Source organism: Balaenoptera musculus, chromosome 3 (genome assembly GCF_009873245.2).
Source record: "Balaenoptera musculus isolate JJ_BM4_2016_0621 chromosome 3, mBalMus1.pri.v3, whole genome shotgun sequence".
Classification (NCBI taxonomy): Eukaryota; Metazoa; Chordata; class Mammalia; order Artiodactyla; family Balaenopteridae; genus Balaenoptera; species Balaenoptera musculus.
Window position 1 is genome coordinate 164,426,450 of NC_045787.1, and position 14,115 is coordinate 164,440,564.

Here is a 14,115-nt window from a genome sequence, read left to right on the forward strand (position 1 = left end):
AGAAGCTGGCCAGATGGGAGTCGGCCCAGGTGGCTGTTTTGAGACTCGGGCTTTTATCAGAGACTCGGCTTCGGCGGGGACGGGGGACGCGGGGCGGGGGGCAGGGTGTTCCCTGGCGTCAGGCCAGGCAGGGCTTTATTTTCCTCAGGTGCCCAAGCCCCGCTAGCCGGCCACCCGCCCCCGCCCCGGGCTGGTCCCCGTGAAGTAGGCGGGCAGACCAGGCCTAACCGCCTCTCAGCAGCTCCGCAAACCTCCTGACCGACCTGAGCCCCCAGCCCAGGCCCTGGCCCCAGGTCAGCTACGAGGAGGCGATGGACAAGAGGTGGGCCGCACCCCAGCCCCCCACCTGAAGAGGAGGAAGAGTACCCCCCCCCGACCCCCATGTGCCACAGGATTCCCTCTGCTCCACGACAGCCCCTCCCCCAGAGGGCGGGGCAGGACCCCTGCTCTCAGAGGCGCCTGGCAGGGCCCCCCCACCAGGCTGGCCCCCTGCTGCCATGGTAACAGCGTCTGCAGAGGCCGCAGGACCCAAGCACAATCTGCCAGAGCGCTCGTGGTGACAGGGAAGCAGGCCTCAGGGTGCTGGGCGTAGCTCATTCTAACTCAAGTGGCCCCCGTGCGTGGAGGGAGTTGGTGGGAGGGGGGCGGCGAGAGCACCCAGGGCACGGGGGCTTCAATCTGGCTCCCCGAGGATGCCCTGCTCCACCCGACCTGCTGAATCCACAGCTGGGGGGTCAGGGCCCTCGTGTGCCAGGACGTTCTTGAACACCCAGGTGTGAGGGCCGCTGGCGCTGAGCACGGCTCCATGTCCCCGAGAGCCCGGCTGCCGCTAGGATGCCCCCAAGCCCAGCAAGAGGAGCGGCTTCTCCGCGAGGAGAGGCGGCCTGGACACCTGGACGCCGGGGATGGTGGGGGATGATCGCTCCCCCAACCGCGCCCCACTCACCTCCGCAGGGAGGAAATGAGAGACAGGGACAGCAGAACAGTGGTTCCAGGTTTAATCGAGGCTGGGGATGGGGCTGCACTGCTGCTTAGAGAGGGCCCCCAAGCAGCAGCAGCCTGGGCCCCAGGCGGAGCATTTGCTTTTTGCAACTGAATACAGGCAGGTGGCAACACCAGAAACAACTCAAGGCCCTCCTGCCCCCGTCCTGGACCTGGGGGGACACAGGGGGCGGCTCAGCTAACCAGGCCTTCTCTTTGGGACAGGTCACCCCCAGCCCTTGGATCTGGAAGTCCTGCGAGCCTCTCCACCCTGCGCCCTTCTGAAGGCAATTCCTAAAGGGGAGGGGAGTCTGGCAGGGAGCCCCGGTGGTGAAGAGCCCCCCTCCCAGCCATTTTGGGATCAATAAATACTGTGTGACACGAGCAGGGAGGGGAACGCACTGGTCAGCGGCAGCAGGGAGCGGCGCGTGCGCACCCAGCCACCCTCTCCCGCACCCAGCCCGGGCGGGCGGGGGGCGTGCGTGGCAGGCCTGGGCCGTCCACACCCCTCACTCCGTGCGCAGGATGATGTGGATGCCAGAATCCGTGAACACGGGCCCGCTCATCTCCCCTGCCCGCAGTGCAAAGGAGGCGTCTTCAAATGGCTTCTGCATCTGACCTGGGGAAGGAAGCATGAGGGATGGCAGGTGGGGGGTCAAGACCCGGGCTGCAGGCCAGGACCAGGCAGGGCGGGCAGATGGGGCTCCCACCTGCACCCCCGGGCACTCATTTGGACTCATCCGTCACGTGGTTTATGGCCCGGTCACAGCGGCGAGTGGGGCCCAGCTGAGGGCGGCAGGGCAATTAGCGAGGCCCCGGGAAGGCTGAGGACAGCGTGAGGGATGAGGGCAGAGCTGCGGTCTCTGCCGTGCACGTAAAGACGCGTTCTAGGCATGAACTGGTCTCCCTGCGCCGGTCCCCAGCCCCTGCCACACTGTCTGTCTCCCCTGCCTCCTGGGGCGGGCAGGCGGTCCACAGACCCTTGCTGGCTCCCCGACACCCCTCGCCCCGTCCTGGGCCCCTCCCTGATGCTCTGTAGACCCCAGGGATGGAGTGGGAAGGAGGCGGAGTCCTGGCTCCCTCCGCTCCTCCCTTTTCCACAGCCCCAGCTGGAGAGGCCTGAACTCGGGGTTGCTGATCTGACCCCCTCCTCCCCTCACCCCTGGTTTCCCCACCCATGAGGGCGGGGCAGGGGATGCTGGGGGACATGCCCTGGGGCTCTAAGGGGCCCCAGCCTTACACCTCCAACAGGAGGAGAGGAAAATGGCAGCAAGTACCCACCTTGGGGGGCCCGTGATGGGGACAACTGAGCAGAGAGACACACGGATGGACTCCCCACCCCAAAAGAGAATGTCACTGGGGAGAAGGCTCTGCGGCCACCACCCCCAGCAGGGCGGCCTCTGAAGCCTGAGGGAGGGACTTTGCTGCCACCTGGTGGACTCCAAAGGCCCATGCGGCAGGCGTGTCCCCCCCCCCCCATCTCTAGGTGGTGGGCGGGCGCTGGTGGGTCAGAGGGTCCTGCCAGGGTTTGGTGGTGCCCGTTCCTCGCGCACCTCTGCTGAAGGCACCCAGGTCTCCCCTGGCCTTGGCGGAGCTGCAGTCGCTGAACTGTGAGGCCAGAGATTCAAAGTCCTCTTCTCCCGACTTAATCTTCTGGATGTAGCCTGCGAGGGGGACACACAGGGAGACCTCCCCGTCAGGGCTGGGGCGGGGCAGAGGGCTCCAGGGAGGGCGGCACTCCACTCAGAAAGCGCCTTTCACGTGCATGCACACCGTGACCCTGTGGTGACCGCAACAGCCAGCTGGTCTCACGTCCCATCCCTATACCGCCCGCTCTGTCACTCCCCACCCCACACACACTCAGCAACATACAATGAACAGAGCATGGCCTCTTCCTACCCTCACACATACTCTGAGAGAAAATCTAGCCCCCAGGCCCTGTTGGAGAGGACAGCAGAAGACAGGACAGAAGTTAAAAAGGGACACTGGGACCCAGGGGTTCCCCAAAAGCCCCAGGGCAGTGGTGGAAGCCCCGGTGGAAAGTTTTCTACAGGCTTCTAGGAGAAAGGCAGGAGGCCAGGGCACCAGCCCAACTCTGCCACAGGAGACGGCTGGGTCCTCAGCCCATGGGCCTCAGTTGTCTCATCTGTTCAAAGTGTGAGGAAGGCCAGGGCCGCTTACTGGGGCTTTGTGGAGACCCAGCGGCGGCCTAGCTGGGGCTCGGGAAGGGACGTGCGTCATTCCCACAGACTGCGGCCCAGAGACAGCAGGGTGTGCTGGTAGCGCACCAGATTCACCCTCTGTGCAGCCCAAACTGTCCCCATTGGGTACCGATTCTCCCCGGAGGGACAGGGAGGCCGGGCTGATGGGAGGGCAGGAAAAGGATGACTGAGGGGAAGGGCTCCCAGCAGAGGGCGCCAGGGGGCAGCACCGAGCACCTGTGTGACTCTCACAGACCCTGCGTGTGTGGGGTAGGGAAGGGCCGCCAGCCACCCTCCTGAGTCCAGGCAGGAGCCCTTGGAGCGAGAACCCATCCTGTCCTCCCCAGACCACCACCGGACAGCCCCTTGCCTCGAGCTAGGCCTACACGGCTTCCCTGACAGCCACTCTCCTGGGGGGCATTATCCCTGAGGCCCCCCGGGGGACCTGGGACCATGTACCGCCCCCTCAGCTTAGCGACGGGACACCAGCCCACGCTGGATGTGAGAGGCACCCCATCACACCCACCGGTGGGTTTCTGAACTCCATGGTGACACCTCTAGCCGTTGCTCCTGTCTGACCTAAATGAGGCTGTGACACGCCTGGTACCTGTCTGAGCACCGCAGGGACACTGCGGATTAATCTACCTGGTGCTCTGAGGCCCAGACACACAGCCAGGCCATCTGCCTAATGCTCGGCTGGTGCAAACCTCCCCTCGGCCCATGGGCCTCCGACTCCCGTCCGACCTCAATGTCACTGTTATCCATCTATCTCCCTGGAACGACGGTGACAGCACACCTATCACTCCCCGCCCACCCCCGTCTCACTGCATGTCACAGCAGCAACTGCGTGTCCCGGTATCTGACCTGCTCGGCTGCTTCCACGGCTGTCCCGGTAGCCCCTGCCTCCCCCGTGTCCCTGTCACTCTCGTCCTGTCCTGACCGTCCCTTTGCTTCTGAGCCTCAACTGTCAGTCATTTGCCAGCAGGCCACAGTGACCCGCAGCACAGTGCCCGGCACAGACAGACACCTTGACAAATGGCACTTGCTGTCACCGTTCTGTCCCCCCTTCCACGTGGGCTGTGCCAGCCGGTGACGAGGCTGCCCCTACTTCTCTCTGACCTGCGCACCCCGGTCCTCCTCGCCTGCACCTCGCAGTCTGCGCCGGCCGTCACCGTGATGCGCTGCCTGGTCAGGCAGGCTCTCCGTCAGATGCGACACAAGCCCCACCCTCTGTGGACGGCTCGCATGCTGCAGCGGCTTCTGCCGTGATGCTCTGCTGTGCTCCCGACGCCGCCCTGGGGCTGCCAGGTAGGCGGTCCCCCTGTGCCAGACGCATTCATGGGTGACTGCGATCTGAACCGGATGTCACTAGGATACCCTGCCTCTACCTCCTCCTCTCCCTGGATTCTGGTTGCGTCCTCGGCCTCACCCGGGCGGCACCAAGATGTCTCCTCTCTCCTCTGTCTGGACCTCAGTAACAGCGGCCAGGGGATCCTGAGTGCACAGTGCCCCCCAGTGCACCTGCCCGCCTCCAGGTACCGTGGGGGGCGCTGCTGCACACGCCCAGCACTTGGGGAGTCGGGCCCAGCCCTGAGCCCGGTACAAGCACCCCCCTGCTGCATCCTCCAGCAGCTGGAGCTGTGGGCACAGTGGCAGGGAACCCCCGAGACTAGGCGGCCTGGCCAAGGCGCGCACACAGTGTATGTGTGCAAGCAACAGCAGCCTAAAGACTGAATAAAAGCCAAGCTTTTGCCCCCCCATAGTTTTTTGTTCGTTTGTTTTTTTGGGGTTTTTTTTTGGCCAGCCGCATGGCTTGTGGGATCTTAGTTCACTAGGCCCTCGGCAGTGAAAGCGGAGTCCTAACCACTGGAATGCCAAAGAATTCCCGTGTCCCCCATAGTTCATAGCACCCAAATCTTCCTCTGACCAGCCAACTCTCTCAGAAAATATTCTGCTTGGATGGGAACCTGAAATGATTTTGTTTAAAGAAACAACGCTTCCTTCCTGAGCTTCCCTTTCAAAAGCTGACCTTCAGGGGTCTGGCCACAAGTCAAGATGCAAGGCTACATTCAGAACCCCCTGTGTCCCCTCAGCTCAGTCTTACACGCCCCATGGTGTCCTGCCCGGTCTTGCCCCCCCCACACCCCCCCACCTCTCAGCCTTTGCTTAAACTTTGTTTAATCGTCTCTTCCCACCCGAAGCTCATCTGCTGTCCTCTGTTCTCACCCAGGAGTCTCCCAAGGCCCCACTAGGCGAGATGCCTCCCTGGGCCCTGCATTTACCCCTTTCCTGTTTGTGCGTCTGTTGCTGCCTCATACGGGGAGGAGAGGGACCAGGTCGGCCTTGCTCACTGCTGTGTCCCCAGCTCCCCGTGCTGTGCACTGAACAGGTGTTCACTAATGTTGAAGGAATTCGTGAATAAATGAGACAGAAACAGGCCACGGGGAAGGAGAGAGAGGGATCCACCACTGGGCTCTGTAGACGGAAATGCTGGAATCTCATGCCTTTTTTCTATGAACCTCAGGCTCAAATGCTGCAGAGGAGGCAAGAAAGGAAGTGCAAACCAGACACCCCGGGCTGTTCCCAGCAATGCCCTGCCTCACCCGACCAGCAACACCCCCTACCCAGACAGCGTCCATCTAACCCTCACCCAACGGGGCAGCTGAGGCAGAGCAGGGCGGCTTGTGGACCCCAACTACTGTGTTCGGATGCCAGCTCTACCGATCCTGAGCTCTGCGACCCTGGTACGTGACTTCGTCTCTTGGAGCTTCACTTGCCTGGTCTGTAAAATGGGCTAATTATCAGCTCTGACCTTGGAGGGCTGCTGTGAAGGGTAAAGGAATTACTGCCAGAACAGTGCCTGGTGCAGAGTGAGCCCCTGACAATTACTAGCTGTCAGTCCATAAATAATACGGGTTGAATGTTTATGTCCCTCCGGAATTCATATATTGAAGCCCTAACCCTCCAATGTGACAGTTACATGTAAGGGGACTGCTGCTCACATCAGGGCCTCCCTGGGACCCTCAGGCCCTGGGCATGTGGGGATGGAGGGATGGGAGTAGGCAGGGAGGGCTTCTCCATGGCCTGGCTTCCTTACACAAGGACACTGGCAATGACAGGCAGCCGGTCCCCAGATCCCTGACAAGCCTGTGGCCGCAGCCCAGCAGCTGCAGAGGAGCCAGCACTGGGAAAAGGAGCCTCAGCAGAAAATGTGGACACACTGCCGGCAGCCTGTCCCCTCGGGGCAACCGGGGAGCACAGGACCTAAAAGCGAACTGATGGACCCAGGCTGCCGGCTGCAGAGTGTGCTGCCCAAATCCTGATCTCTTTATCACGTGGAACAAGCCCATGACAAGAACAGGGGAGGGGGGAACAACATCCACTTTCACAAAAGAGAAAACCAAGCCCAGGCGCCCAAAGCTTGCTGATGTGGCACACGAGTGTCTGGTTACCGAGCGCACCATGGCCCGGGCCATCTCACTGCACCCTCGTCAGGACCCCCGAGGGGGCCTGCCTCAGCCCCATCTCAGGACACTGAATAAAACCACGGGCCAAGGTCACTGGAGGGTCTGCACGCTAAACCCACCAGGCCTCCCGCATCCTGGCCCAGAGCTCCACCCATGGGCCATGGGGAAGCAGCAGGGAGCTCTTGGTAGGCGGAAGCCTTGTCCAGACCATGGTCCCCAGCACACACTCCTAAATGACTGGGGTCGAGGCTCTGCTGTGTAGACAGCAAGCGGCCGGCACTGAGCCCACTGCTCTGCTGAGCGTTCAGCTGCTGGCTGTGGCCCCTGGACCTTCACGGCCACCCGGTCCCCATCCTACAGATGAGGCAACTGAGGCTCTGAGAGTAAAGACACTTGCTGGAAGCTACGCCGCTGGCACCGAGATCCATCTCTGTGTGACTCCAGGGCTGGGCCACACTGGTTCTGACCTTACCCCACCCCTGCCCCTCTAATCCATCACCCCGTCCTCCCGATTCTGCCTCCTAAATCTCTCTAGAATCTACTCTACCTGCTTCCTACCTGCCCCAAGTTCAAGTCACAGTGTTTCTAGTTGCGATTCCTCCCACAGCTTCCACCAGGCCCTCTGGCACAGGCAGGCATGTCGGACCCCTGCTAACACTCCCGAGTGTGCACTGACTTAAGGCCAGGCCCCAGGGCCCAGCTGCTTACTGGGCACACCCCCAGACACCCCTTCCCAAGACCCAGGCTGACCTCAGCACCCCCAGGCTCCCACTGCAGTGTGAGCCCCACCAGACACATCCCCGTCCATCCTAGAGCTGGGTTGGGGGGCACCCTCACCTGCCACCCCCAGGCAGTCCCCAGGGCCCAACAGCTTTCCTTCCACGTGATGCTCAGACATCCCCATGTCCACCTGCCATCTCTGGCCAGGACTGCCGCAAGGGCTTCTGTCTCTGGCCTGCTGCTCTGCGGAATCCAGGTCCTCTCACGGTTGCCTTGCCAAAGTCTCTTCCTCAGACCCTCAGATTTAGTGAGTCCCTCCCCAGACTGTGCCTCTTCCCAATCCCCTCAACCAGTGATGGCACCTCCAGCTGCTCAATCTCCAAGTGCCCATCACCCCTTGCTCAGTCTCATGTGGTTCGGAAGCCTCAGAACAGGGACCCCTCTAGGAGCTAGGAGGACCCAAGAGGTCATCTCGTGATTCCTCTGGGTTTCCTGCCACGTCCTCTTCCCCTGGGGCCGCCAGACCCCGCTCATTGCTCACAGCTCACCGCTGGTCCAGCAAGCCTGGGCCCTGGGCCTTCTGGCTTTCTTGGCCTGTCACCCTCCAGCCACACGGCTCTCTCCTAAAAGCCAGCGCCACAGGGCCCCCCTCCCAGTCACACGTGGCCATGTGTTTCCTGCTGTCTCTGGGAAAGGACCCGAACTCTTGGCCTCACTCTGGGCCGTCCTCCACCTGGCTGGGACCTGCCCTTGAGGGGTCTCATCCCTCTTCAGTCCCCTCCACAGCCTTCCCCCGAGTCCTACCTACAGCCGAGCCACAGGCCTTCATTTCTGCCGCTTCCTCTGCCAGGGATCCTTCTCGCTTCCTCCTGATTCAGGAAACCAGGCTGCGGACGCTGCCGTGGGCCAGGCTTTGTGTTGGGTGGCAGGAATACAGTGGGGAAAGAGACAGATCCAGTGCCTGCCCTCATGGAGTCCAGGAGGTGAGCTCTTTGAATCTGCCTTCAAGATTCTGTGCAAGAACTTGGCTCTGCTCTACAAGGCTGGGAAGTAGGAGGCTAAGAGGTGCCATTTAGCAGGTGCCAGACACTATATGGGGGGTGTAGGTGTAGGTGTAGCTCAGGAGGTGAGCTTTTTGAATCTGCCTTCAAGATTCTGTGCAAGAGGGCTTCCCTGGTGGCGCAGTGGTTGAGAGTCTGCCTGCCAATGCAGGGGACACAGGTTCGAGCCCTGGTCTGGGAAGATCCCACATGCCGCGGAGCAACTGGGCCCGTGAGCCACAATTGCTGAGCCTGCGCGTCTGGAGCCTGTGCTCCGCAACAAGAGAGGCCACGATAGTGAGAGGCCCGCGCACTGCGATGAAGAGTGGCCCCCGCTTGCCGCAACTGGAGAAAGCCTGCCCACAGAAACGAAGACCCAACACAGCCATAACTAACTAACTAACTAACTAAATAAATAAATAAATAATTAAAAAAAAAAAAAAAAGATTCTGTGCAAGAACTTGGCTCTGCTCTACAAGGCTGGGAGGTAGGAGGCTAAGAGGTGCCATTTAGCAGGTGCCAGACACTGTATGGGGGGTGTAGGTGTGTTTAAGTAATATCCCACGGGCCAGGGACTTCCCTGGTGGCGCAGTGGTTAAGAATCCACCTGCCAATGCAGGGGACACGGGTTTGATCCCTGGTCTGGGAAGATCCCCACATGCCGCAGAGCAACTAAGCCCGTGTACCACAACTACTGAGCCCGTGTGCCACAACTACTGAAGCCCACGCACTTAGAGCCCGTGCTCCACAACAAGAGAAGCCACCACAATGAGAAGCCCGCGCACCGCAAGGAAGAGTAGCCTCCGCTCGCTGCAACTAGAGAAAGCCCACGCGCAGCAATGAAGACCCAATGCAACCAGAAATAAATAACTAACTAAAAAAAAAAAAAAAATCCCACCGGCCAAGTACCGGACCAGTGATGTCATAGCAAAACAACAGCCAATATGGACTGATTATGCCAGGGCTGTGCTAATAACACCCATCATAATAACCACCAGCAATCACAGAACATTTACTAGATGCCAAGGCTGTTATTCATGCTTTACTGCATTAGGTCAGAGTCTTCTCAGCTACCCTATGCAGTGGGTCCTATTATCATGACGCTAATTTTACAAGTGAAAAGATTGAGGCTCTGAGATGTTAAGTAACATGCTCAAGGTCACACAGCCAGGACCTGGCAGAGCTGGATGGGCACTCAGGCTATTTGGGCATGGGAGAGAGATGGGTTATGTGGGGTTGGAGGGCCCGGGAGGGGTCTGGGATCTCTGGTGAGAGAGGCTGAGTGGATGATGAAACTACACGTGTGATCCAGACCAGCACTGTCCAACAGAACTTCCTGCAAGGATGGAAACATTCTCTATCTGTGCTGTCCGAGATGGCAGCCACTAGCCACATATGGCTACTGAACAGTGCGGCCAGTGTGACTGAGGACCCAATCTTTAACATGACTTAAATTTAATTAATTTAAATGGAAATAACCACATGTAGGTGGTGGTGGCCACACTGGACAGCTCTAGACCAGGGTGCTGCAAACTATGTCCCACGGGTCAAATCCTGCTGTTTTTGTAAATAAAGTTTTATTGGCACACAGCCACGCCCATCTGTTTACATATCATCTATGGTTGCTATGGAGTTACCAAGCAGAGCTGACAGAGACTGTATGGTCCACAAAACCTAAAATATTTACCATCTGGCCTTTTCAGAAAAAGTTTGCCTACCGACTGCTGCTCTAGACTGTGGAGGAAACACAGAACAGAACGAGGAACAGCCTTCTCCTTCAGGGCAGGGTTAATTCACGGATTCTACCTTTCCAACCTCCCTCCTGACCCATCCATACACGTGCCCCAGGACCCTGCTTGATGATACTACTATCAATGATAGCTCCCACTGAACGAGGACCCACTGTGTGCCACGCACTTTCTCATCTCACTGAGTTTTCACAATGGCCCTTGGAGGCAGGTATATGATGCCCATTTTACAGAGGTGAAAACTGAGTCTCAAGGAAGTGACGTGAATGCCCCAAAGTCAAGGAGCTTATAGTGGCACGGCTACCGTCTGAACCCAGGTCTGCCAGCCCCAAGGTTGGGTCCTTCCCACCTACCCTGGCTCACCCTCAAATACCAGCTGGAGAGGAAAAGGAGAGGCAGCCGTGAGAGGCAGGCTCGTGTCATGTACAGGCACTTCCAGGTCTGTCAAGGCCACAGCTGACAGCTGAGCAAGGTGGTGTAGAGGGTCTGGCATGATTTCTACAAGCCCAGTCTGGCCCCTGGGGAGAGGGACCTGCCCGCCCCCCCCCGCCCCAGACCCTGTCTCCACCTGTGCTCACCATTGATCAGCTCCAGAGCCTCCTCCTTGGTCCGGGTGATCTTCTCCTGCCGCCAGGACGAGGGCCGCCGTGACTGGCTGTGCTTGACCAGCAGGTGTGAGCAGCGGACCCTGGCGGGCTCCCCTTGTCCATTTTTGCCGCCGCCAGTGCTATTGCCACTCGGCCGCTCCCACTGGCTGGCGTTAGTGATGTGATTGAAGTAGTACACCCGGCCTGGAAGAGGGGGGAGTGGAATTCAGCTGCGACCTGCTCAAAGGACACCACCGTGAGGCCGTGATAAGGGACTGGCCAATGAGATGCCTCCATTCAGCCAACCCACTGCTGTCCACCAGTGCCACCAGGCCTTAGGGAGCTAACATTCTAGGTGGGGGCAGACAGACACCAAACAAGCAATAAGACCACGTTATAACTTCAGTCATTCATAACTTCAAGGGGGAAAATAACCCCAGGTGAGGAAGAAAGGTTCCAAGCGTGCACTCAGCAGCCAGACCGCCTGTTCAAATCTGCCACTCTGCCACTCACTCTCTGTATGATCAACCTTCCCTGGGCCTCGGTTTTCTCACCTGTAAAATGGAGATAACAGCAATACCTGCCTGAAGGGTTGCTGTAAGGGCTGTATGAGTTCATATCTGTAACGTGCTTAGGATAGCACCTGGCACACATTAGGAGTGTGGTAGCAACTATTATGTCCATTTTATAGACCACAAAACTAAGCAACATTTCCTGGGTGTTTACTCTGCTCCAGGCACATATGGGGGAGGCAGGAACTGTACCCATGTGCGTCAGACACAAAAGCTCTGCTCTTTTCCCCTACCCAGTGTACTCTGCTGCAGAACTGGGGGCCAGCATTACTGGGGCCAGATGTTACCCAGAGACTAAGGAGCATGGAGTGAGGGCCGCAAACAAGAAGCTTAAAGTAGGACCCAGTAGAGATAGGGTGTCATTCCAGGGGCGGAGAGTTTGCCTGGGTTACGTGGAGGACTTGTGCCCACCATTGTGAAGGGCTGGATGTCACCCATGGGGAACACTGTTAGGGTTGAACTGGGAAGAAATGGAGGGAGTGGGGGCCCAGAATTGGGCAGAGCATCAGCTTTATGCTGCAGGTCACAGCCACAGGCCAAGGCTGCAACAGGGTGGGTGACAGCTGAGCCACTGACTGCCTCTAAAACCTTGGCAATGGGCTCCATCTCCCTGAACCTCAGTTTTCTCACCTGAAAAGTGGGGGTGAGGTGAGAGAATAAGGACATCAAACCTCATGGGGTTAATGTGGAGAGCTGATGATGATGTATGCAAAGTGCTCACCAGAGCTCCTGGCGTTCAATAAATCGGAATTCTTACTGCGACTGTGATTACTGTGAGCTCTGGTCCGGCGGAGTGAAACACTGGACCTCAGTGTATCTCAGTGGTTTGCAGTAACAAGGGCAGGGGGCTGTGGAGTCAGACTGACTGGATTCTAACCCAGCCCCCACCCCCTGAAATGAATGACCTTGAGCGAGTTCCTTCAGTTTTCTGGCCTCAGTTTCCTGACCTGCAAAATGGGAGTAATAACTACCTACCTTCCAGAATTGCAGCCATTCAGAGAAAGAAAACACCTAAAACGCTTGGCACAATGCTTGGCACTGAGATAAACGTGCCCTATTATTGACATTATTATTGGGGGAAAAACCTTAAATCGGGTCCCGGAGCACGGGGGGATGTTCTCAGGCAGAATACCACCGGGCGGATATCGCAAACTCAGAATTAGGTATGGATGGCAGCAGGCATGTTAGCAGTAGGAGGTTGTGGACCCGAGGCCGAGCAACCCTGGGGCCCCGCCCTGAGCATGGGGTTGGGGTGTCCTCCCCCAGGGGTGCCCCCTGGGCCCAGCGGGGTGCAAAGACCTTCTTCCCGGACGTCAAGTGCATTAGGCCGAACGAAAGGTGTCAGTCAGATCGGCAGGGCCAGGGACATCCCTGAGGGAGTGCCGAGGGATCATCGTCCCCCTACCACCCAGGCAGTGCGAGGGGCCTCTCCGGCCCCGCCCCTTGCCTCAGTTTCCTCAGGGTTCCCCACTCCTCAGGCTCTCAGCCCTCACGGGGTGAGCCGGGCCGTCACCCTGGGACTACGCGGAGGAGCCAAGACCCCACGGCAATCGAGCGGCGGCGCCGCGCCCAAGGGGCGAGCTCGAGCCCTGCTTCCGCGGGCCCTCGCGGCCCCGCCCCAGCCCCGACCCCTACGGCACCTGAGCTGCGACTCATGCGCTTCTCCCAGCCGGGCGGCAGCTTCTCCTCGTCCGCCATCTTCCCTCCTGCCGCAGAGCCCGCTCCGCCTCCGCCGCACCGCCTCTGCCGCCCGCGCCTGCCCACCGCTGCTGCCGATTGGCTGGGCCCGCCCCGCACCGGGGTCTGGCGACGACACTCATTGGGCACCCCAACTGTCCGGACGGGCTCTCTGGCTTCCTATTGAGCAGAAGCGGGGGTGGGCGGGACCTCCCACGGTTTTACCTGGGCCCCGCCCCCGGTCGGCCTCACCCAGGCCCCGCCCTCCTCCTTTCCTCGGCCCCTAAGTGGTGGGAAAGGGACACGAGCCCTCCTTGTCAACGCCCTTTGCCGAGCTTCAAAGAAGTCCTCACCTCTCCTTTGCGTCCTTCGCCGCAGAGCTCATCCGATTGGCTACTGCAGCAGCAATTCCCGCCTTCCTAAGCCGTACCCGGAGGGCCGCAGCTCCCCATGCGGAAGTGTCTGGTTTGTGTGAAGGTAACTGCAGCAGAGAAGGTTCTTGGCAGAGGCTGCGCTGCCTTTGCTGTTGCCATAGCAACGCAGTTACCTTGGTGATGAACAGCTAGGAAGCCAGAAGCCTAAATTTGGCTCCTCCATCCTCCCTCTTCCCACCTGTTTCCTCCAGATGTCCAAAGCTAGCCCACCTCCTTTTAATTTTTTGTGCAAGTCTCTTTCCCTATGCTACTGACCCAAACACCTTACACTTCCGTTGGAGTCTACTTTACTTCACCTATTCCCTCCCAGTCTGGCTTCTGCCTCCGTCCTGGGTGACCAGTGGGTGTTGGCATTGCCATTCAGATGGGACAACATGGGAGGCGCGGGTGGGAGGATGATGAGCTCAGTTTGAGTCCATTTATTTTTTTAATTTATTTTTTATTTAAGTATAGTTGAACGAGTCAATTTAAAATTAAGTCTGTGGCACTCGTGGGACACTGGGGAGGTGGTTGGAGACCTAGGGCTAGAGATAGACATGGGAGTCAAGACACCAACAGGGAAGAGTTCAACTACAGTTCATCTATAGCATAGACCCTTACATAACCGTTAAAAAGAATGAGGTGCAATGACATGAAACACAGGGAAACATGTCTATGACAAATGATAGAGGCAGGATGGGGGTTGAAG

The 14,115-nt window shown here is 58.9% G+C and overlaps 1 protein-coding gene across 1 annotated transcript; it reads right to left on the minus strand.

Annotated features, from left to right (window-relative positions):
* Positions 1-981: 981 nt before the first annotated feature.
* On the minus strand, positions 982-13,072 carry PIN1 (peptidylprolyl cis/trans isomerase, NIMA-interacting 1). The gene is made up of 4 exons (XM_036849133.1): positions 12,957-13,072; positions 10,736-10,948; positions 2,535-2,645; positions 982-1,600 (listed from the first exon to the last, which is right to left on the minus strand). The coding sequence occupies exons 1-4, from the start codon at positions 13,012-13,014 to the stop codon at positions 1,491-1,493; spliced, it is 492 nt and encodes a 163-aa protein (XP_036705028.1). The 5' UTR covers positions 13,015-13,072; the 3' UTR covers positions 982-1,490.
* Between the last annotated feature and the right edge of the window lie 1,043 nt (positions 13,073-14,115).

Excerpts from the sequence above, each read along its gene's own strand:
- PIN1 (XM_036849133.1), bottom strand. The coding sequence starts at position 13,014 with ATGGCGGACGAGGAGAAGCTGCCGCCCGGCTGGGAGAAGCGCATGAGT. Across the intron at positions 10,949-12,956 it reads GCGCATGAGTCGCAGCTCAG|GCCGGGTGTACTACTTCAAT; the intron begins GTGCCGTAGGGG and ends CCCCTCTTCCAG. Across the intron at positions 2,646-10,735 it reads GGCTCTGGAGCTGATCAATG|GCTACATCCAGAAGATTAAG; the intron begins GTGAGCACAGGT and ends TCCCCCTCGCAG.